Source organism: Erpetoichthys calabaricus, chromosome 9, assembly GCF_900747795.2.
Source record: "Erpetoichthys calabaricus chromosome 9, fErpCal1.3, whole genome shotgun sequence".
Classification (NCBI taxonomy): Eukaryota; Metazoa; Chordata; class Cladistia; order Polypteriformes; family Polypteridae; genus Erpetoichthys; species Erpetoichthys calabaricus.
Window position 1 is genome coordinate 119,292,267 of NC_041402.2, and position 25,442 is coordinate 119,317,708.

The following is a 25,442-nucleotide window of genomic DNA, read 5'->3' on the forward strand; positions in this document are numbered from 1 at the left end:
GGAGGCAATCAAAAGGCCTAAAGATGAGTGAAACATCACGAGACAAGGGGTTGTCACATGGTACTTACCCAAATCTCTCAATTTCTCAGCAGGAAAACCGAGGAAAAATAAAACGACTCACTTTCGGGTTCCAAAATGGTCTCCGAGACGTCACTTAATGATAATAATAATAATAATTCTTTACATTTATATAGCGCTTTTCTCACTACTCAAAGCGCTCTCCACACATGGATGACCCGGGAAGCAAACCCACAATCTCCTTACTGGAAATCAGCAGCACTACCACTGCGCCACCTGTGAGGATCTATCCAGCGCTATCCATGACGTTACTTCCAGCCACTACTGATGACATCACTTCTGGTTTCCGTCAAGATGACGTCACTTCAGTCTCCCTGTTTCAATGTCACATTCTGCCAACCACTTCCTGTCTTCAATATCATTTACTGTATATAAACGCCATTTTGATCACTGTACTTTGTCAACTGCCAAATAATACTTGCTTTTGATCATTCAATGTTTTCTTTTTTGTGTTTTTCTTTTGTCCGGTGGACAATATACGGGGACGGTCCCCAAAGCTTCTTTCTGGTGAAGCTTATTTTTTATTACGAAGAAAATTTTCTACACAGTACAATTAAAGTAAATCAAGGTTGAAATTTTTCCATCCATTTAAAAGCAAAATAATCTTTGGACAATGAGCACAAATCTCTGCTTTTTAAGTGATTTTTTCCATGGAGGAATCTGAACTTTTTAAGAAAAGTGGAGCACAAAGCAAGATCCAACTCTGATAGGGAGCCAATTGATTGTAATTATAGAAGTACAGAGTATGGTGAGATGCTTACTTATGTGTCCAACCAACATGCAACATGTCACCAGCTCCATAATAAACAGGAATGTATTAAAATATGTAACATAATTTCATTTAATTTTATTTACACCTGCTTCAATATGTCCCTTCCCAGCGAGTTTCCAGGAAGTCAATATGCATGCCAATAGCCTGCCTTTATGCTGGGGTGCAATTTAGTTCTTCTTCTGGCTGAAATAATGTATGCTGAGCAGTTACTTTTCAGTGGGAATAAGGAATACCAAAGTCTCTTCATTCAGTCCTGTATTTAAATCAGGCAAACAAGTATCAAGTGAAAAATCAGTACTTAATAAAAATGGTAAAAAAAACTTCAGAAAATTTCATTTTTGTAGAAGTGTAAAGAACTTAATTTCACTGGTTGGATATGCTGTTTGTTATTAGTGGACCAAATAGATGTTTTCATTAGACCCACAGGAATGAGGTAGAAATTGAATTACAATTTGTAACATTTCATCTTCTCAGTTCTTGTTGTTGTGGAACATTTTCGATTGCAGTTGTAGTAGAGATGTGATATTGTTGTTGATTTACTGCTTGATCTGCACTAAAAGCAATTAAAAGTTTTACTTTAAATTCTTATTGCAAATAAAGACAAACAAAACATGTTAAGCAGGCATTACATTGCCTTAAATACAAACTGACCCAAAATGCTGATTGTTTAGTTTTTTTATTGAGGTGAGAAGGCATTTTTCTATTCAAAATAAATACATTCCATATGCTCCCTCTGGCACCTACAACATTTAAAATTCTTGTGAAAATTTCCATCACATTTAACATATTTCCAAATACATGTGAGTACAGTACATGTCTCAGCTCAATCTGTTACAAGATTTAGAAATTCTTTATCACATATGTATTAAGAATTGATGGATGTGGTAAACACAGCAGAATAATTGTAATCTTTGTTTTTGCACTGAGCTACAGGATTCAAAATTATTTATTTCGGGACTACCTCTTACCCAGCCTTAGACCTAACCAAAATACAAAGTGCACTCCTTTTCTTAAGATGCAGTTCACTTTAGCGAGATCCTCAATAGCTATACCCATAAAACAAGAAACAATATGAACTGAACGAATAACATTGCCAAAGATTTATATAATGTGTATAACTACAAATATACCAAGAAGGCAGAAGGTATACAAATATAGCATTATTATTAGTAACCATAACCACAGGTAAGAATGAACACAGGGGCAAAGCAAAGTACAAAACAAACCTGCTGCCTCACTGGTCCTGAATATACACATCTTGAAACTCTGCCTGTTTGGTGGCGTGCTTTGCCCACCTCAGTACTACAACAAGGCATTTCCTCCTTCAGCTCTTCAGCCATACTCTCTCCAGACCCTGTCCTCTTTTCCTCACTCGTGTTTGCTCAGTCTCTTTCCAATTCTTCTCTCAAAGGACCTCTGGCAGTGAGACAGCCTTAAACCACATGTAGGTCTCTAAGGTGACCTCCCAACTCAGGCCCAGGTATGTTTCTCTGAGATTGTGGGGGCTCTAGCAGCCCTGCAATGTTTCCACATGTAATATCTACTCCTTGGCTTCACTGTCTCTCTCTGGTCAGATGTCCAGATGGCCCTGCCAATTGCTATGTAGCCTTCTCTCCTAAGTGCTTGGGCTGCATTGTGTGCTTTGGCCTAGGCCATTTCTCTTTCACACCTCCTGTCTAATGGCCATTATAAACATACAGCACAACATACAAGGCATCTTCAACTGCCGTTGTGGTTCTCTGTCTTTTTTCTTGGACATCGACTGTGGAACTCAACCTCACCTAGTACCATCCTTATAGTGCCTGTACCCTTGGCAACCTCATGACAGTGAGACACCCCATTACAACTGACTCCACAAATACTTTAAATTACACTATTACACATTTTAGAAAAGGAAACTAGAGTAAGAAGTACTTTCCAAGGTAGCATAATGGTACTGGAAATTCATGAATCCATACTTGCTACTTTCTGTGAAGTGGTACATATTCTCTAGATGCTTTTGAGGTATTTCTATCTGTTTCTGAAAGAAAACTGCATGTTGGATTAGGTGAATGTAAACTGGCCCAGTATTAGTGCAATTCATGCCAACCATCCAGGGTCAGTTTCTCTTCCTACCTCTCAATGATGCTGTAATAGGCTACAACAATAACTGGCCTTAACCATACAAGCGGATACAGAAAATAGGTTATTTTCAAAGTAAATGTCATAAGTTTGTTAATTAGTATGTAGAACTCACTGATTGCCATCTGCAACTTAGGGAAAAACATTACTCTTTCTGGCAGAAGAGTTTAGATGCTGAAGTTTCCTTCTTGACATGATGGCTGCTTCTCAGCCTTGAGAGTGGTTCACTGTTTAGCTTGTCAAATTGGATTTTTGACAAAATTGAAAACCGTTTATGGTCTTACCTTTATTTGTAAATGAAGTCTATGTGCCTATACTTCTCCACGAAAATCTCTGTCGCTCTCTTGTAAAAGTCCTCCTTATATTCCTTTAGTTTTAAAAGTCTTAATCTTTCATTGTGGCAGTCAGTCTGAACAAAAAATTAAAATAAATGGACTGCTGCAGTGCACTTGACTTTCTGATATTGACAACTTATTGGCGCCTACAGCCTCTGCGCAGAAGAACAGCAGCAATGAGCACCTGTTGGGCTCACATCCACCCCCTTCTCTGTGGCATAGTACTATCAGCCTCACCTTGTGCCTTTTCACTGCGGTTTTATGTTCGATCAGCAAAAGTAAATATGTCACACACATTCATTAAAGATATTAGCCAAACTGTGTATAATCAGGGTGTATAATAAATGTGTGTGCAAACATCAACAGCCACACGCCAATTGCATCCATCAACCCCAGTGTGTGAGGGACAGCACAGTCCGAGGTGAGGCTCTGCTTGTTACTGAAGTACCTCATGTTTCTCCCCTGTATTTGAACAGGAACTGTGCAAATTCAGCGATTTTGTCTATAAAATGATAAAAATTTCTGGAATCATACAGAAGACAAATTTATAGCACAGACCAATGGACAAATTTATTTCATGTTATGATTATTAGTTTTTTTACTTTTCATAATAACAGGTGAGGCTCTTCCTCACCTGCCTCCCCTGACCGCATGTCCCTGATTTTCACAGCAGCCTCACATTGTGCATATGCAAGTTTCTGGTCGGCTTTGCAAACTAGAGGCACCCAGCGTCAAAACAGTGCTACTGTTTGTGTGTGGTCTCCCTTTCTTTATCAAATACACCGAAATTAATTGCACATCATTTACAAATTTAATTTAGTCAGTCAGTCATTGTCCAACCCGCTATATCCTAACTACAGGGTCACGGGGGTCTGCTGGAGCCAATCCCAGCCAACACAGGGCACAAGGCAGGAAACAAACCCCGTGGCATGGTGCCAGCCCACCGCAGGGCCAAATTGAATTCACCTGATTGTAATAATTTTGTGACAATGGAATGGTGCATGAAATGGCCAAACTATTCCAAATACAATAGCTGCTTTAGTGTTGTTAGAAGACATTGCAAATGGAAGAATTAGAAGAAAGCAATGATGACTGGCTTTTAAGTTGATTTCGATTTCCAAGAGCTAGCCTCTTGGAGCTGTGTGCTGAACTGGTGCTGGCTTTACAAAGGCAGATTTTGAGGAATTGTGCTCTCCCTGCTCCTTTGCAAGTTCTGTCCACCCTCGGGTTTTTAGCCACAGGAGCTTTTCAACATGAAATTGCTGATGACTGGGTATTTCAAAAATATCACTGAGGTGTGCTATGCTAGCTGTATAGGTTGGTATTATCCGTTTGTCATCCAGATAGATAAGATTTCCTTACACTGTGGTTGATATGGCAAACATAAAAGCGCAATATCGCAGCAAGGTCCAGTTTTCCAAATGTAATCGGAGTGGTCTGCTGCATGCACATTTCTATTGCAATGGCACTTGACAAGTTACATCAGCCGGAAATGAATCACTGAAAGAATGAGCTGTCATTACATCATTTATAGCAGGAGAACCTATAAAAACAGCAGTTCCACACAGTTTTTCCAACTAGTGCGGCAAAGATGAGCAGTCCTTTTAAAGATAGCGTCACCTCAAAGAGCCATGTAAAGAGCAGAAAATCGATCCATTGTGGCACTTGGTCCCAATGCTATACTATAAAGGCGCCTTCAGATAATTAATTTGTTTGTATACACAGCAAGCATTTCCACTTTATTAATGTGCTGCTCTATAGTCCACAGAAAATGTTTCACATTGTGTAGGCATGAAGCGTGCTGCATAATGTGGCACACAGTCATGGCTGGCAATACCTGAAGAGATGCAGTATGATGGACCTGACCCTCACCCACAAAATGATCAGCCAAATCAGACGGCATTACAACTTCGTTGGAATATAATTAACACAATGTAAAAACAGGTAATGCAGCATTTATATTTTAACCAATTCATTTAAACTGTAGTCAATATCACATAGTACAACCCTTATATTCCTTCATTCATTGGCCATATCTCCTACAGCATCCACTGTTGCATTTTGTGACTCCAGCACAGTGTCCACCAGAGGCAGAACTGTGAGTGCAGCCAGATTCCAAATATGTGCTGGGCACAGCAGCACCATCATTGTGTTCTCGGCATGGGGGTCAGCTTTTGTAATATTGTCTGAAAAAGAATATGCAGAAGGTGGGCTGAGACTTGCCTTTTAACGGCGACTTTGATATCTGACCACTACTTTTTTATTTTGGGTTCTGTGCGACTTTCTGAACTTTAACTTTCGAGTGTCTTTGCCACTCTGTATCATTCCATCACTTTCCTTTTATTTCTTATACCACTGCTTAAGCCAACAGATAGTACATTTTTACTTGCTTCTATTTCGCATTCACTGAAATTCTTCTTTTTTCCATGTGTTTTTACCATTGTCTTTTAACAAAGCACTGAAAGGAAGGGGTTATTTATATTGATTTGCATATTCAACCAGTCAGGGTGGGCTGTATGTGCGTTAAATTTCACGTTCATTGGGAATTATAAAGGGGAAGTGTGGGCAACTTAGCATACACACAGTTTTATGCATCTGGATTTTTTTGAGCATGCGCACATTTCCAGTTTTGTCCATACACCATGTTTTAGTGTGAATTCTATGCATGCCATTATACATGAAGCCCCTGGTATGCCACAAAAGACTAGCAGAATGGACAATGTCCACTTTGTCCTACAGCATTCACCACTCAGTGACTCTGTGCATCTTATAAACAATATAAATTCATATTTATAAAGAATTTGCTTTGAATTAAAAATGTTTTCCATTGACTGTGAATAAACAGTTACTGTTTGAGCACAATATTACTTTTTGCCTTTAATATCAGCATGTATTTAATAAACAGAAAAGTGCAAATGCAGTGTTTACACAGGCTTGTGCTGAGGATCACTAGAGAACTGTGAAGTTAGGCAGATTAGTAAAAATCCTTGTAATACTGAACTAGGCCATCAGGATGACAACTGGGTCATATCATATAGTGAGTCATTGTCTCATCATTTAAGGTCAAAATTATTTGTAAGATTGCCTTTAGAGCAATGGTTTGTAATCTCAGTTCTGGAAAAGCCCTGCAGCTACAGGTTTTTGTTCTAAATAGTTTATTGATTAGCGAGTCATTTTCTTTCGAAAATCCCATGGGAGGAAGCCATCGATGAGGCATTCGAAAGGAAAAAGCTGCGATATACAAACTTGGCAGATGAAGCGGAGGACCGGGGCTGGAAAGTGTCTGTGCATCCAGTGGAGGTGGGCTGCAGGGGTTTCGTAGCTAGTTCCACCACAAGGCTACTGAAGGAGGTAGGAATCAGTGGGCAGACTCAGCGGAAGATCATAAAGGAGCTGGCAGATACCGCCATAAGAAGCAGCCATTGGTTGTGGCTGAAGCAGAATGAGACCATATGGGCTGCTCATGGAGCCTCCAGCGCAGCACACACCCAGGTCTGATCAGCCTGTGGTGGACCATCCTCGGCCGAGGGTGTATTGTGATAAAGGCTGAAACACCCAATGACCCCGGGGTATACAACTGATGATGTGTTGTACTGGAGGCAGTAACACTGCCAGATGAAAACCCATGAGGACACCTCCAGTCCTACCTAAGAAATCAATGCTGTCCAGATTACAAAGGGATTAAAACACCTAGTCCTAGTAGACACACATTATTTTCTTAGAAGATACTTTTATCCAAAGCAAATTAAAAAACAGGAGAACATAATTGAGTAACATCAGTCTGGAATAATTTAGGAACACGTTTTACACGCCTCTCTAGTAAGTTGCTTTGGATAAAAGCTTCTTCTAAGAAAATAAATGTAAAGCTTAAAATGAATGGGCAAAAAATGTGAAGAGACACAGGAGAGAGAGAGATGGACAACCCATACTGGATAGAATTGAGAAAGGCGGTTGGGAATGGAGCCTCAGAGCAAGGAGCATGAAGCTCAAGGAAGGATGATCCAGTGGAATGAATGTCAGGTAGTGTGAGCAGAGGTAAAGGCATGTGTGACTCGATGGATTGCCCTGCGCAAGCCGATGGAAGGGCAGCAGGGAACAGAACATAGGTAGGATGATTGACTACACCTGTCAGATGGGCATCTCCTCAGTTGCTAGATCCCGTGCAGGGTAAGCTGAGGAGACATTGGCTGTTAGAAGGCAGCATTGGGACATGTGAGTTTTAAGGAACAGTGGACTGTCTCTGGTTTAATCTCCAGTTTTAATGGATATTTATAGAATTTTGACCTTCTCTTTCATCTTGTTTTTATCGATTATTTATTTATTGACTGTTGGAACTCTTGCATGACTCTTTTGAACATTTTGTTTTTGAATTGCTAATTGTTAATAAAAGCACAGAAGCATTTTTGCACCAGCACCTTGCAATGTTTGTGTATTATGTTCTCATTCGCAGGCTCATCTCTGGGGTATGTTATCAGTGGTAGTTGGTTGTAGAGGCTCCCTGGAAGGACCCAATAGTATGGGGCCAACCTATACTATCACAGGTACAAAACTGATTACCACAAGTGAAGAGCTCAACAAAAAAATTAAAGCAAATTACAATTCCCAAACATAAATTCATCAGAAAGGGAATCTTCAAACACTCCTTAAGCACATTGAGGGAGTCAGAGCTCATTCCACCAGCCTGAAGCTACACATGAGATGGTCTGAGATTTAATATGACGTAGAGATGACATCACCAGATGCAGTTCAACAAAAGACCTGAGTGGTTGAGAAGAAGCATAGGGCCTCACAAGTGTCTATATATATATATATATATATATATATATATATATATATAGGTTCTGATCCACTTACCACTCTGTAGGCAAGCATTAAGGATTTGAACTTAATACATACCACTACATGAAGCCAGTGTAGTGACTTCTGTTTTTCCTAAATTATCTCTTTGTTTAATTAGCTTGTCTTTTTTCTCCTCTGAATCTGCATTAGGAAAACAATAGTAGGGTGAGATTTACTTTCAAAAGAAATTTAGAAATTTTTGGATTTTGCCATAGTCTAAAATTCTTCACTCTTTTATCTTTTTTTGACTAGTTTGCCTAGTAGGAATAGACTAAATGCTGAAAGGCTGCAGCTACTTCAACGTCAGTAGGAAATAACAGCTTAAATTACCAGAATACAGTATTTGGAAACGCAGACCAATCTTAATGGAAATCTTAACAACCAAGACAAAAAAAACACTACATGATCCCCATTCAACATATATAAATGTTTGTTTTGTTACTCATTCACTCATAAGAAAAAGATGGATTATTAGTGAGTTAAAATCTTAAAACTTGGTAAAAATATATAGATTTCCAAATTTCTTTTAAATGTAAATTTAATTCTACTGTTTTTTTCTAAATGCACAATGAAAAAAAGATGTAATTAAACAATGAGATGAAATTAGAGATAAAATAACTCAATGGTCATCAAACTGTTTGGAACAAAAACCTGCAGCCACAGGGGTCCTCCAGACTGGGACTGGCAAGCTCTGAAGACACACAGGCAGACTGGTGGGAAGTGACTCAATGTGAATTAGAATTGATTTGTGGCTTTATTATTGGATTTAATATATGAGCTGAGACAATGTTATAATAGTGTAGGTGGAGGAGTCAAGCAAATAAGAATCTAAAGACTTTGAACTGAAGAACTATGTTGATTACCCTGTCCGAATGTGCCAAAAAATCAGCGCTGCCGACTTTGGACTGTACATTTCTGTGTTGACTTTTAGCTTAGCCTTTTTTGTGAAATGTTTCACAGACTTCACAATAGAAAGAAACCAGGGAGATGAAAATTTTTTAAAAAATCAAGCATGAATTGGTTTGTAGCTAACTAGACACAATTTGTACCTTTTTCATGGTGACGTCTGTTGCTTTTGCATCATTAGCTTTATACCTATGTAGGTGGTGTAATGGTTGAGCTGCTACCTTGCAATAAGGAGATCAAGGGTTTGTATTCTGGTTCCTCCCATCATGGAATTTGCAAAGCGGTTTGAGTAGTGAGTAAAGTGCAATATAAATGTAAAGAATTATTATTATTACTGGTTGCTTTTAGCTCAGTGTGGGGCCATGATGAAGACCTATATCACCTGTTGCATTGGAAAAGTTGAGGTGTGTAACTGGAGGCTTAAGTGGGGAGGTATGTGAATTGGTGGGTCCGCAGCTTGACAATCAGGAGCCTGTTTTAAATAAACAAGTAAGTGAATGGCCAGCTCAACCTCTGTGGGTGTACATCCTCATGCAGATGCAGGAGGTTGGTGAGGTAATTGGAGTGAGACGTACCTGCACATGAAAATGTGGTCTGTCTCAATTGCTTATTGGTTTTCTGAGGTGCGCAAGTGAGATGTTGTGCTCACATTGGCAAAGGAAGGCTGATCGGGGAGAAAAAGGAAAAGAAAAAAAAAAGAAAGAAAAGAGGTTAAAGAAGAGAGAGAGAAGCAGGCAGGAAAATGGGAGAGTGTTGGTGCAAGTGAGCAAGAGAGAAAAGGCAGGCAGCCGGAAGGATGTCCCAAATGGAGCAGAAGGAAGTCACACCAGCTGAGCAATCTTGGAGTTGAAGTGGTTGATATGCTGATTGGTTGAAGTGACTCCGCATAAGGCTGGGAGAGAAGCAGTGGGAGTTGGAGGCTCAGCGTAGTGCCCTGCTGGAGCCATAGAAGGCTGCAGGGGTCTGAGCCTAGGAGAAAGCGCAGAAGGGGTTCTGAACTGTGATTTAGTCATCTCCTCAGATGAAATGACCCACTTTGGATTAGCTGAGGAGACATACGCTTTCAAAGGGATGCATCCGGGCAGACTCCATTTTTAAAACTAAGATGCCTGACATGTTTTTTTTAACCTTGCTTTTAAAAGATTATTTATTTGACTTTGATTTTATGGATTATTTATTTATTGACTGATGACGCACTGCACCTTTTGAACACAGCGTGTTTTTTGCTGGTTTTAATAAAAAGACTGTAGCACTTTATGCACCTATCAATTGCTTTGTGTGAGTGTTCTCATTTGATAGGCTCATCCCTTGGGTACATTTTTGGTGATTGCAGGTTCAAGGGGCTCCCTAGAAGAACTGGGAGTGTGGAGCTAATCCACACCATCACAGAGAGAAAATAAACCAAACACTAGATGATTGTAATAATAGTAAGCCAGCCAGCCAAAACTCAGGGGGGTGGTATGTTTGGACATTCCCTGAAAAGTGATGGGTGTGCCTAACATGTAATACCCTTGGCTCTGGTGTAGTCAGTAGCAGACCTGCATTTTTGTGGCCCTGAAGTTTGAACTGTCGTGGAGGCCCCTTTGCAGCCAGCAGTTATCTTCTTCAAAGGGGCTGTTCCACTACCGATCACCTGTTTTTTTTTTTAATGTAACCATTACGTCTTAGATTCTGATTAAAATTCCTGTACTGGAATATCTCACACGTCAAAGTCACTACTGTGAAAAAAAAATTGAGTTATGGGGGGATGAAAGTTTAAGTCGCTTCTGTGGCCCCTCCAAAATTAAGGGCCCTGAAGTTTAAAACCTTCATTAGTTGCATAGTAGATTGGCCCTGGGTGTAGTGATGTTTAAGTAAGAGATGTGCTTTTGACAGATCTAGGAAGACAAGACCATGGCAACTAGCTGCTGGGAAAGTAGAGCATCACGTCATGGCTGAGGCCTCTAAGCTTAGAAGTAGCTCAGATATTACTTGGTTAACTCCTTTATCCAAAGCATTCCTTTTGTTTTTCCAGTTGAAGTGCAGGCAGTGAAGTGACTTGCTCATGGTCACATGGAGTCAGCAGCAGAATTTGAACTCACTGACTCAGGGTTTGAAGTCCAAATGCTTAACCAGTACACCACACTGGCTGCCAGACATGGAGCTGAAGATCAGATCTGTCCAGGGCTGAAGTTAAACCAGTAAGACAGTGATGAGAAGTGATTTTTCTTCTTTTGCCCCCAAGATAGACTTGGCTTCAAAGACGGTAATTACAGCTAGCTAGCTAGATACTTGCACTAGGAGAGAAGTTTAGCTTTTAGAAAAGTTCAAGAATTATTATAACAACCTCCCTGAAACAATCGCAAAAACAAAAAACTTCGGAAAATTCTAAAGATAACAGAACTGTCACATTAAGACATTATAAAGGTGAATTGCAATTAGTATAAAGCAGTCCCAGTTAACATCTCTTGACAACCTTTTACTGAATAATTTATCTGAAAATTTTCAGTGGTGGTGTGTCAGAGAGAGGATTTGCAGCATCGTTCATTAATTCCAGCCGTTTTGTTTTCATTATCACATTCTCTACTACAGCACCTAAAGCAGGAGTACAGTGTATCCCCTAACTGAGCCTGCTTTCTTAATTAGCTTGTGGATTTGGTGGGCTTCTTCTGAAGTGATGCTACCAGGCCCAGCACACACAGCATTGAAAATTGCACCGGCCATCACAGAGTTGTTGATGATGTTAAAGATGTCACCACCTAAATCAAAAGTTCTCTCTGCTCTGTCCCTTCCTATAGAGCACCTCAGAGTTATTAGACCTGACTGGCTTATCACTGACGTGGACCTCGATGTACCAAGTATCTCCGGATCCACTCTCTAAACAGTAACTGGGCATTGAAGTTCTTTGGTGCCGCAAAAGTCGACAACCAGTTTTTTTGGTTTTGCTGATGTTTAGCTGCAGACAATTCTCCTTGCACCAAGAAACAATTCTCTCCATCTGAGTCCTTAAACTCTGTCCCATCATCAGAGAATTTCTGCAAGTGACATGCACTTGTGTTGTATATATAGTTTGAGATGGACAGGGTAAACAGAAAAAGGAGACAGGCCTAGTTTCACAAACTACGGCCTGTCCAACATCTAGTCAGTTATCAAGGATACCTTAGACTCATTGACCAGCAAATACCTGAGCTTACGCCCAACAAAGATGGATGTATCGAGTCTCAGGGGCCTGGATGTATGAGCTACACATGGTATCATTGATATTGGTACTGCAAAACAATGCCTGATATTTAAACATACATCTGGAGACAACCATGAATGAACTTCGGCTTAAGAGTGGGCAGGAAGAATTAGACAGTTTAGTGACTGCAACATTTCTAAACCAATCCAACACATCATGAAGGTAGAGAGCAATGCAGGGGCAATCATTTCAAAGGCAAAGAATATTGGTGATCTTGTTAACAAGACCTGACCAACATTAAGTGTGTAGTTTGGTTGGATAAACCTTCTATGGATGGAAATTCTCCTAAAAAAGAAAAGAGTTAAAACATATAAATGGTTGTTGCTTGTGCAGAAGACACATTACATTTGCTATAATAAATCTGACCCATTGCCAGGAAAAAAACATTCTGCATAAAAAAATGAATACTGTAGTTCAGCATTTATAGACATCACTGGACTGGTGAGAAAAAGGAACTGTGCATCTCTGCTGGCTGCATGGGCTCTCCGTCACAATACAGTTAGAGACAATATAAGGCTGAAAAACTGGCAGTTGTGCTACTGTAAAATACGTTTTTGAAATAACCGCCATCACTCCCAGGGAAAATAAAGGGAAAAGAACCGACGAGCTGATTATAAAGAACCCCAGGAGATGCCGCTTTTGATACTCAATACACCTGAGACAGTAAACTCCACTGACACAACTCCTGCAGGAAAACAGACAAGGCTATACAACATCCCAGTTCTGACTTCACAAATAAATAAATAAATAAATAGAGCCAGTAAACATTAACGTCTAATTGTAAATACCAAACATATAGTTGGAAAGTTTCAGCATGTGGTGTATATATAGACTGCAATGCTTCTCTAGTCACCATTTACTGGTGTTATATAGTTATACACCAGTCATAATGATAGCAAGAACCTGTAGCAGCCAGCAGACAAAAGCATTTCTTAAATATGTGGGGCCATTAGGAATCTGCACTGTTATTGCAGGGGGACAGCATTTATAGATGATATGGAACCTCCAGATTGACAGAGAACTCTCCAGAAGCATCTCCACTTTGTCTCTTGACTTTCTAGGCAGTACTGGCCTATTTAAACAACAGGGCTGCATGTCCCAACAGAGGTCCAAAAGTTTTAGCAGCAAGACTGCAGCGGTATGGATGAGGAGGCATGAGCTTGTGGGAAAAGGCATCACAAAGAAATTGCTTGACTAAAAAAATAGCCTGGCAATTGTCCCAACCATGCTTGTAGGACGAGACAATGCACAGGTGATTCACAGCATTTCTTGTTGTGTACCAGCAGGTTTCTTGTTTTGGGTGACATTCTTTGTGTCACCTAAGACTTTAGAAGTTTGAAAGGGCACACTAGGGTTTAGTAATCTGCCTGTTCTATGTTCTGATGTCAAACAAATACGCCTGACTGCCTGAGGGATAAAACTTGCACATCCTCTGTGGTCGCATTGTGTGTCTGTCTCTTCCATCATATGCTCATAACAATATAGAAAATAGCATTAGTCATTTAATGTAACTGAGCTCTTGAATTGATAACAGCAAATCTCACATTCTGTTTTTTTTCCAGTGACAAATCAATAATTTTCTTCTCTCTCTGGTTATTTTATGTATTTGCCAAATACATGAGGAGAAATGGGACACTGCAACCTTGGCTGTTTACAGTGCATGGACTGGAGGACACTGGGGACAGGATTTGAAGAAGTAACCCTATTAGTGGAGCCTTTTCAATAGAGGATTTTGCGGCTATTCACATCCATAGATGTGTGTTCTCATTCGAAACAAACACTATATTAGGAAAGCAGCACGTGGTAAAGATGACAAAAGGAGGAGGATTACAAGCCACAGATTTTGGGGGCATTTTCCGTACGTCGCTTAAATCATCCGAAATCAGATGCCTCATCTTGGATGAGTTAATGCCGGTGAAACTCATCCGGGATAAGTCGGTTTTTCAAACGCAGCCATGTAGTAGATTAGTCTAACTGGATCTAATCATCCGAGATGAATGCGCGCGCCCGCGCTGATTGAAAAGCCCATAATATACGTTGTCATTATGGGGTGTTGTGTGTAGAATTCTGAGGAAAAAAATGAATTTAATCCATTTTGGAATACGGCTGTAACATAACAAAATGTGGAAAAAGTGATGCGCTGTGAATACTTTCCGGATGCACTGCATATTGAGTCTAGAAAACATGATCAGCAAGTCTTTGATAGGCTGTAACAAAATGCCGAAAGAACGGGTACATTTTTTTTTCCCCACACAAGTGGAGCAGGACCTTTTATTCGAAGGACATGAAGAATTTCAAGATTTAATATGCACAAGGGGTAACACTGCAATAGCAGCCCAAACCAGAAAAGACCGCTGGCAAAAAGTGGCCGACAAATTAAACGCTAAGTAGTGTGCATTGTACTTACTGAATGCAGCGTTTCATTTCATATGTGTCAGATGAATTATTATTTAATATGTCATAATTCCAGATCAAACGTGAGCACAAGGAGAACATGGGAACAGGTTAAAGTGAAGTTAAAGAATATACTTCAAACTGGTAAATACTGGTATATATAACTATTTAAAGAATTGTTGACATAAATAATCATATATAATATAAAAAACACTAATTTTTAAAGCTAATAAGAAGGCAGACGAGCAAAAAACAGGCGGAGGTCCATGAGGTCCAGACCTAACCCCTGCAGAAGAGTTGGCTAACCAGCAAAATGCCCATCGCCCTGTTTCTGAGGGCATTCCAGGGGTAAGCTCTTACCCAGAACCAGTGGCAGGATGCAGTGGTCACTTCATTTCAGGTAAAGGATGGTCATTGCATATGTTTGTCCTCCATGTGTGCCACAGGTATGTTCCATATAGCCCTCTTTTTTTTGTTGGGTCAGTTTGCAGGGAATGTCATATCCCTAGAACTTTGCCAATATCTCGTAGGTCAGACACAAGGTCAAATATCTGATGAAGACACACTGTGTCTGATTATTCATCAGGAGGAGAGGTACATTTTCCAAATAATGTTTGATCAAACTCCACTCTGATCAGTCCCATGTGGCCCAATCACATTTGGAAATCCTGGTAATGAGAATGTTAGGCTGATTGTGAGATTCTTCATGGAACTGTGGGTGTTTTTGCCTGTGTATTACCTACCTGCAATGGCATGAAACACCTCTTTTATTGTCTGCACACGCAGGTGTCCAGGAAACACAATGAAAACCCGAAGGAAATATTTCAGAGCCAGACAGACTTTACGAATTGCCTGGCAAACTGCACTTTTAGATAAATGTTCTGCATTGCCTACAGTATATAAAAAAAGTGCCACTTTCAAAAAACCTGAAAGCAATGCATACTGTCTGTGTGGTTGTGAGAGCCTGACTTCGAATATAAGGTGCTAATAAATCTTTGAGGTACAATATTCCCCCTCAGCTAAAGTGGTATCTTTCGAAAAGAATTTCCTCCGGGAGCAATAAAGGATCTTGCCGATCGCGCAAAACCCTCTCTATATGAAATTCTCTTCTTATAATTTGTGTACTGATATCAATTGGTCGCTCATTCATGAACGGCAAAGCCATGACTGAGCGAATTCCATGCACGGACACTGATTAAGTGTGTGAGCTAATCCTTGTTTACACAGAACATACCTGCTCCGAGCAGGTTTGAGGATTAGGATGTGTTGCTATGACAACACATCCAGCAAGAGTTTCGAAAAACCGACAGATCCAGGATCACGCCAAATCGTCAACAATTACATCCGGCTAATCGAGTAATCCACCTATGAAAAATACCCCCATGGACTGTCAATGACACTGTCAAGATAAAAATAGATCTTGGCCAGTTTAAAAGAAACAAAACAGTTTATAGAATCATTTTTTTAAAATGACTACCTCCCACATTATCACAATTTCATCAATAAGTGTCACTATATTGGAAAATAATCTACAAGCATTAAATTCCAGATCTCACAATATACCTATGGGGAACTGGTGATATCATTCATTACAAATAGATCACTGTTTAGCAAGAATTTGTTGGAAAAGAAGATAGTCAGTGACACATTTTCTAGCTAGAATAGAGAAAACCTTGCGCTATATGAAGATTCCTATTTAAAATGTAATACATCATTTGACCATAAAGACCTTAACAATGTCACTAATGCAATTCTTCAGTCAACAGTACTGATAGCCTATAAGGCATTACAAAATGTTTTATGTTCATGTCTTTCTAAACATTTAGTGGATGTTCATTCTTCAAATTTCCAAACAATTAGATAGAAAAACTTTTTGAAAAGGCAATCTATGCCAGCTTTTTCTTTTGAGAAACTGAATTTCTAAGGGCAAATCAACATTTCTAGTAACACCAAAAGCAAAGGAAATCCATTTCAAAATTCTTATGGAGATTAAAGAATTTTTAAGACAGATTTGGGCAGGATTCTGTGGTTTGTACCTTATGTGAAGAAGATATTGAAATAACATATCTATTAGCCAAGACATCTTGTTTATTTCCATATATTTTTGGACTGAAAGAATTCAACAAAGAATATCAAATTGGTATTATGAACAACAATGCACTCAAATTAGTAATTACAATACATTTTAGGAAAATTGTCTTTTTACATAAAGCTATGATAAAGAAAGCTAACCCATCCATTACGGCCTTTCATAAGGAACCACATCAGTGCTGTTTATCCCTGCAATACATGAAGAAAAAGGTAAAATGCTTAATGAACTTTAATATATTCTTTGATTTCTACATTTCATGTTCTGCCTGATGCTTCTAGCTATTTTATTTTCTTTTTTCTCTTTGCAAATAACCTGTACTATTTTAACAATACAATAATAATAATAAAAAAAAAAACAACTGACCTTGTTTGAGAATCATCATGTCGGGTCCCACAAAACCAGCATAATCACAGCATTGGATGGCGGTCATAGTGTGTAATAGCCTTAAGTTGCCCAAATCATTAGCAGGGTTTTGATTTTCTTTGACCATGAACTGGAAGAATCAAGGATTTAAAAGGAAACAAAACCTACTCAATACGCAGATCACAACGCATTGCTGCACCCACCATGAGGCGAACCACCGCAATAGGACCCGAAGTAGAACTGTGCAACAGGTGACAATTCAGCACCACACTGGAACAGTGTGAAGGTTTTTTTTTTTTTTTTTTAAAAAAAAGCGTCTTAAAACCAGCGGTTATCAAATATGGCAGATACAGAGTAAGCCAGTTTACCTGAGTTACTGTACATGCAAAGAGAACTTTAATCAACCAAACCTCATTTTATTTACTTTGCAGCTGTCTGCATAAAATCTTTAGGGCCTGCTAAACCTGCACTCTGTTCAGGATTCACCTTTCTCCCAAACTCTGGAATATGGAATGCAGTACCAAAGAGAGAGATGAAAAAGCAGTGAAGAAGGATGACAGCCTTTCCAGAGATTCCACTATTACACATGTCCTTATTCTGTGGTTGAGAACCAAACCTCTCACTCCGGGGGAGCTTCATTTTTTTATTTGCCTTGTCAGAAGATCATTTCTTTACACTGCTATCATTGTAAATTTACTTAGACATTTATCCAAAGCAATTTACATTTGAGAGATAAATGAACTTGACCAACTGTGTTTTTTCAGTATTGGCACAGCCAGATAAAGTAACTTGCTCATGGCCCCACAGGTTTAGAAGTCATGTCTTTGTCTATAAGCATCTGTAGCCACTGGTTCTAGATGGAAAGCAGACTGAATATTGCAGGGCATTTTTAATCTCTTCTTTCACATGACAAAACTTGCAGCTGCAATCCCAAGTTGTATGCCCCAGTTACTAACATCTAACACAACTTCACACAAAGTGAATTGTCTCAGCAACAGCAGCCTCTCTTGGTATGCAGCATAGAGCTCTCTATGGGCCAAGACAATTTTAATCAAAGTTGAATTCAACTATACTGATATATCAAGGCTTGGAAAACTCCTGGTTTTGTATTGTTTAAAATCGCTTTGGTCAATGATAAAAATGACCATAGCTCAACCTCTCAGCCTTAACAGGAAACATTTGCAGAAATAATCACAGGGCCAGCACAAGCGCCTACAATTTGTAAATGACATCAAAGATAGGATTTCCCCACTTTAGAGATCTCTGTGCTCATGGCTGCAAGGAAACTCAATGAACAATCACCCTGCCCCCATTAGAGCGGCACATCTTTGAGGTAAGATGGGGTGTTTGGAAGATTTTCGCCCACCATGGTCATGGTGCCGCTAGCCCGGGGTGTTTTGGGTGCTCCGTTTCATAACAAGCTCTGCTGCCTACAGCAATGACTCAAATTTAGATCTGAATCGGCAGATTTTTTACCCCCAACTCATTTCAGAATTGAGACATTTACCTCAAAACAGATGTCAGTTTTAATTTATAAAATAAGTTAAGGTTTATCCTGAATTTAGAAAAATGTGGTAGGAGATTAGTGATGGGATATATGGAGCTGGATGTGAAAGTGACATAGTAAAGCAACAGAACAAAAAGGTACAGACAAATGCATCATTAATAGTAGCTTTTTATGGGAAAATGCATATGTAATGCGAACTACAGAAAAAAAACAAAACACTGGTTAGAGGAAAATCCTTTTAATTTGATTACATTTAGCAGACACTTATCCAAAGTGACATACAAAGTGGTTAACAATCAAGTAACATTAGGCTAGGGTCTGTTTGTTCAACAAGTATAATAGAACAAGTGACAAAAACTGATTGCTACAAGTGAAAAGATATAATAACTCATACTGTACATTTACAATCCGATTACAATCAAAGCAATTAAAACAAATTAAAGAATATAAAAAGTACTGCAAAGTTGCCCCCCCCCCCCACCAATCAATTTCACAGATATTCTCAGAACAGATGGGTCTTCAATCGCTTATAAAAATATATAGATAGATACTTTATTAATCCCAAGGGGAGATTCACATACTCCAGCAGCACCTTACTGATACAAAAAATAATATTAAAGATTGATAATAATGCAGGTAAAAAAAACAGACAATATCTTTGTATAATGTTAATGTTTACCCCCCTGGGTGGAATTGAAGAGTCGCATAGTTATGGGGAGGAACGATCTTCTCAGTCTATCAGTGGAGCAGGACAGTGACAGCAGTCTGTCGCTGAAGCTGCTCTTCTGTCTAGAGATGACACTGTTTAGTGGATGCAGTGGATTTTCCATAATTGATAGGCGCCTGCTGAGCGCTCGTCGCCCTGCCACAGATGTCAAACTGTCCAGCTCCATGCCAACAATAGAGTCTGCCTTCTTCACCAGTTTGTCCAGGCGTGAAGCGTCTTTCTTCTTAATGCTGCCTCCCCAGCACACCACCGCGTAGAAGAGGGCGCTCACCACAACTGTCTGATAGAACATCTGCAGCATCTTATTGCAGATGTTGAAGGACACCAGCCTTCTAAGGAAGTATAGTCGGCTCTGTCCTTTCTTACACAGAGCATCAGTATTGGCAGTCCAGTCTAATTTATCATCCAGCTGCACTCCCAGGTATTTATAGGTCTGCACCATCTGCACACAGTCACCTCTGATGATCACGGGGTCCATGAGGGGTCTGGGCCTCCTAAAATCCACCAGCAGCTCCTTAGTTTTGCTGGTGTTCAGGTGTAGGTGGTTTGAGTCACACCATTTAACAAACTCATTGATTAGGTCCCTATACTCCTCCTCCTGCCCACTCCTGATGCAGCCCACGATAGCAGTGTCATCAGCGAACTTTTGCACGTGGCAGGACTCCAAGTTGTATTGGAAGTCCGATGTATATAGGCTGAACAGGATCTGAGAAAGTACAGTCCCTTGTGGTGCTCCTGTGTTGCTGACCACAATGTCAGACGTGCAGTTTCCAAGACGCACATACTGATGTCTGTCTTTAAGATAGTCCACGATCCAAGCCACTAGGTATGAATCTACTCCCATCTCTGTCAGCTTGTCCCTAAGGAACAGAGGTTGGATTGGATTGAGTCAACAGTATGGATGGAAGTGGGCAGCCCATTCCACCAACCAGGATCTACACATGAAGAGTCTAGACTGAGACTTAATGCCCCACAGAGGTAGCATCAGACGCTGCTCCCCAGTAGACCTGAGTGAGTGAGAAGGAGTACAACACTTCAGGCTCTCCATATTGTTGTGCACTGACCCATTTAATTTGTGCTGCTACATGGAGCCAATGTAGAGACATGTGCCCGTTTCCGCTGGTTAAATACAAGATGGATTGCTGCATTACAGACCATCTATAGCAGCTTGATAGCACATTTGGGTACTCCTGCCAGCAAAGCATTCCAATAGTCCAGACGTGACAAAACTAAAGCCTGGACCTGAATTTGTGCAGCATACTGTCATATAAGGTATGATCTTGCAGATGTTGTACAGCATAAACGAGAAACAGCAGAAATGTGGTCAGAAAAAGCTGCTCATTACCAACCCAAGGTAGCATACCAATGTGGCAGGTGTTAGCAACAGTTGGCCAAGCTATATAGGCATGGGGAGATGAGCAGACTGGCTGGCCAGGATCACAAGAGGCTCAGTTTTTGCCAGTTTGAGCTGTAGCTGGTAGTTCGTCACTCAGATTGAGAGATCAGTATGACAGGCAGAGACTCTAGTTAATATTGTATTGTCCTCAGGAGGGAATGACAAGTACAGCTGTGTATCAGCACAGCAGAGATAAGAGAACCCATGTGATCGGGCGATGGGAGTCCAACAAGGTGGAGTAGAGCGAGAGAGAATAAAGCACCCAGCACTGATCCTTGGGATACACTAGTACATGTCTGGTGTGCCTCTGACAACTCCTCCCACCAGGACACACTGTAGGACCTGCCTGAGATGTACAACTCTGTGCAGTCCCAGTGATGCTAAGGTCAGAGAGGGTGGGAAAGAGGATGGCAATGGTTGACCATATAAAAAGGCAAAACAGAGCTCTAGCTACGCCATGCTAGAGCTACCAACATGACATCAGTCCCGATTCTGCTAGTCTACCAGTCAGTACAGTCATCCCAGTCGGGTGGTTCCTCTTGAAGCCAGACTGGTTGGTATTCAACAATTCATTCTTTAGGGAAGGAAAAAAAGATATGGTTTGAAACTGCATGTTCAAGTAGATTTGGAAAGAAAAGGAAAGAGAGTCAGGCCTGTAGTTAACTTGGATGGATTGAGTGGTTTTTTTTTTTTTTTTTGGAGAAGTGGGGTTATCCAAGAATGTTTGAAGATGTTAGGGAATGTTCCTGAGCAGAGTGAGATGTTAATGATGACGGAATAGGATCAAGAAGACAGGTAGATGGGTGACTGGAGAGGAGGTTGGAAACTGTGGCAGACAATGGAGAGAATGTTGGGTCTTGCTTGGAAGGGGACATAATGGGTTCTATTCAATAAGGGCGCGAACTAAAAGGCGACCTTCAAAAGGGCGACCTCAATTGAGCGCCGAATAAATACGCGCACAAATAAAGGAGCTCTTCAAAAAGGTGACCTCAATTGAGCACGGCAAATAAAGGCGTTCGTAGATAATTTACTTGAAATGGCTCTGGAATATGTGAAGAGCAACAAAGGTGCAGATCTACTCGTAGTCGAAGGATATACATTCAGAAAGGAGAAAACTATCAACGGGAAACACATCTGGAAATGCACTGAATATAGGATTGGAAAATGTTCGTCTCGCTGTCATACCAAAAATGTCATTGCCTTAATCTAATTTTCTGTAATTTTGAAAACAACAAAATATAGAGAGCTTTAGAAATAGTTCGTTAGAAGTTCATGCATTAATTAATTGGATGTTTTAATATTCTTGCTTTCACCTTTTTATACGTTCAATCATTGCCTTTATCTAATAAATTTTCTGTAATAATTTTGTTTGCCTTTATTCGCTGCGCCCAATTGACGTCACCTTTTTGAAGCACTCCTTTATTTATGCGCGCATTTATTCAGCGCTCAATTGAGGTTGCCCTTTTGAAGCTCGCTTTTATTTATGTGCGCTTTTATTCGCCGCGCCCAATTGAGGTCGCCCTTTTGAAGGTCGCCTTTTTGTGCGCGCCCTTATTGACGGATACCGACATAATGGGTAGCAGAGAGGATGAGAACTGACTGCTGATGGCAGCCCCCCATATCTTGGAAATGCAGCAGTCATCAGCAGACAGAGAGGTCAGGGAAGGAGGTAGAGAAGAGAAGTTAAAGCAGAGAACAGAGTATGTGTCAGTGGTGAGGTTAATTCTAATCTGCTAGAACGTTACCTTGGCAGAAGAAAATGATGCAAGAAGGGACTGATACTTAGGGCAGCCAAAAGGAAATGAACGAAGTCCAATGCTCACACCTGGCTGAGCTTGTTGGTTCATTGATTGTAGAGTGCTTTGGAAAGCCAGAGACAGGAGGGTCTTTTGCATGCAGGCCTGGGTGAGAGAGGACAAACACCATCAAGTCAGGAAGATGGAGTCAAGCATAAGATGCTCTGTAGCAGTGTTTGTGTCAAGACAGAAGAAGTGGTCGGGGTGAGAAAGAAGAGCAGAGAAGACTATGGAAGAGAAATGGGTGGGAGAGACAGCAAAGGTGATGGCAGAAGGATGCAGTGGAGGGAGAAGAGAGAAGGAAGCAGCAGAGAGAACTGAATGAAAAAAGTGGTCAGACATGTGTAGAGGAGTGACAGTTGCATTGGTGGGAGTGCAGTTGCAAGACAGAACAAGGTAAAGCTGATTGCCAGCCTTGTTAGTGGGTGAGGTGTGGAGCTGAACGAGGAAAGAGTGAAGTCAGATGCAGGACTGTCCAGGTAGATATTCATGTCCAAGTCTTAGAAGTGGGCTGTCATCATCTGGGAGGGAAGAGAACAGTTCATCCAGCTTGTCAAGGAAGATCCCAAGCAAACAATGGCCATGTTAATTGGGAGACAGTAATAGCATGGAATGCAAAAGGTAGTGAAATTGCATAACTTATCCATAGGGGTAAGTCTCCAGCACTTCAAAGTAAGAATACCTATTGCAAACCCACCCCCAGGAGTGGAGTGGGATACATTGAAGGCTGTCTCACACAGACACACACACACACACAGACAGACACACACACACACACACAGAGAGACGGAGACCTTGTGTTAAAAGGACATGAATGAATTGTTGACACATGCTTAAAAGGTATTTAAAGCAAAGAAAAAAGGTACCTTAGTCAACTGGCAGTGTCCGTTGCCTTGCCTTGTTCGGTGGACTCACAGGCAGACTTGCGGTCTCACCGCTCTTTACAGGAGGAGGGCTGCACGAGGACAGACTTGATGCTTACGCAACAGCATGCAAAGTTTCCTTAAGTAGGGAGCCCAGCTGCCAGTGACCAAGCAATTAGCAAGAAAAAGCATAGGGGTGGCACTCGTTAAAACAGAACACCACTAGGCAGTAACCTGGCAACAAACCAATTTTATTTCAAAATAGATCCTCGAGAACCCTTAGTACCACTTTTATTGCATGGTTTCACAGTGAACCGTAGTTACATTACTGGTACTTGTGTTTAATTTTTCAGGTAGAGTGTGGAGCAAGAACTTCATTTTGTCTCCCATGAGTTTCTGCTGAACGCTTTGTGTTAAATTCAGTGCCATGTAGTTTTCACAATCATCATAAAGAGGCCAATGCAGCAGCCCTTCTCCGTCTGGATCTCTATTTTAAAAAAGCAGGAACAGTTCAGTTTATTTCTATTACTGTTCTTCACTAGATGCAGGCACAGACCACAGGTAAACTCAAACAGAGGACTTTAAACAAACCATCCTTGTGTAATCATTATGAAATTTGTAAATGGACAGAAAAACAAAGCAGTTTCAAATGGATTAACATAAATGGAGACTAGCAATATCTGGAAATTGAAATCTGAGCTATGGTAACTTAATTGAGGAATACAGAATTGTATAAAATGTCTTTTTTTTTTTTTTTAATAAATACAAAAAAAAAACAAAGTATAGGTACTTACCCATTTCGAGCAAAATTAGCCCAGTATGCCATTAACACCTTGCAAAGCTGATCATCCTCTGTGTTTGATGGCTCTGGTAAGATAAATTACATATACACTCTTATTTTCTTGTCTGCGTTTTTGTATGCCTTTGAATATCCACTGTTCACAGAAGAATCATTTTTAAAAAAGCTGTTCTGAATTAACAAAATCTAACGCCTCCAAACTTGCTCAATTTGTCACTTGACAAGAATGACAGTGTAGTATCCTGGTTTATGCAACAGTACGCACATCCCACATGTTGTGGCTTCAATTAAGAATTTAGCTGCTAGGTGACCCCATACCTAGTTACTTCCAGTTTCCATTAGATGTGTAGTATTAAAACCATTAAGTACAGGGGCCTTATGTATAACGCAGTGCGCAGAATTCACACTAAAACATGTCATACGGTCAAAAGTGTAAATGTGCGTATGCATAAAATTCAGATGCATAACAATGCGTAAGCCAACTTCCATGCACTTCAGCTCCATAAATCCCAGTCAGTGTGAAAGTAATGCACATGCATGCGCCCGCTGCCCCACCCAGTCTCCTCCCGGAATTACGCCCTTTAAATCTGCAAATCAATATAAATAGCCCATTACGTTCAGAGTTTTGTGAAAAAAACAATGGCAAAAGCCAAAAGGGGAAGAAAAAAAAAAAAAGTTGAAATGTAGACTTTAATCTCAAAATTTACACTTTAAGCTTATAGTGTGTTATTGAAAGCAGAACGGTGTGAACTATCTTAAAATCAATGTTTAATTTAGTAGTTTCTCAAATCCCATCCTAAAGTAGCAAGTGTCCCCGACCCAGTAATTAATCACTATGTGCAGATTTTCACTAAATTATGAAATATCTGCTCTTTACCAACAATGAAAACTGAGACTACCCATCCAGAACCCAAAATGAATTTGGGAGATACCAGGCTATTGTAGCCAAATTTCAGAGTCTCATGGCTTATAAGGGCAGACTGTCATGGATACAGTACATTGCGTTAAATAGAGCAGGATTTGCTATAAGGTTTTACGAGCTCTGTGAATCTAAAAATAGGATACAATTTGAATTTGGTTCTGTACATAGGGAAAGGGACAATGTTTGATCTGAAATGCAATCAACATGGCATTGCTACATCATTGGTGCAGACTTGGATAGATGCTCTGCTGGATCAAGATTACTATGTAACCATGGACAATTTTTATACTTCTCCAGAGCTATCCGACATCT

General features: G+C 40.2%; 1 protein-coding gene and 1 long non-coding RNA gene across 5 annotated transcripts in view; both read right to left on the reverse strand.

Moving 5' to 3' along the window:
• The window catches only part of LOC114658069 (fatty acyl-CoA hydrolase precursor, medium chain-like), a 169,105-nt gene that overhangs the window by 116,872 nt on the left and 26,791 nt on the right, over nucleotides 1-25,442 (reverse strand). For 2 of the 4 annotated variants that reach the window (XM_028810106.2, XM_051931464.1), the window contains 2 exons: nucleotides 24,204-24,276; nucleotides 23,640-23,896 (listed from right to left, as the gene is read on the reverse strand). In XM_028810106.2, the coding sequence (XP_028665939.1) occupies nucleotides 23,701-23,896; nucleotides 24,204-24,276 (269 nt within the window). In that variant the 3' untranslated portion in view covers nucleotides 23,640-23,700. Of the gene's footprint in view, nucleotides 1-23,639; nucleotides 23,897-24,203; nucleotides 24,277-25,442 lie in introns of those variants that run through there. The other 2 variants (XM_051931461.1, XM_051931462.1) reach the window with 1 other exon arrangement.
• On the reverse strand, nucleotides 1,200-3,086 carry LOC127529072 (uncharacterized). The gene is made up of 2 exons (XR_007935738.1): nucleotides 1,809-3,086; nucleotides 1,200-1,772 (listed from the first exon to the last, which is right to left on the reverse strand). It is a non-coding gene; the product is annotated as an uncharacterized LOC127529072 (long non-coding RNA).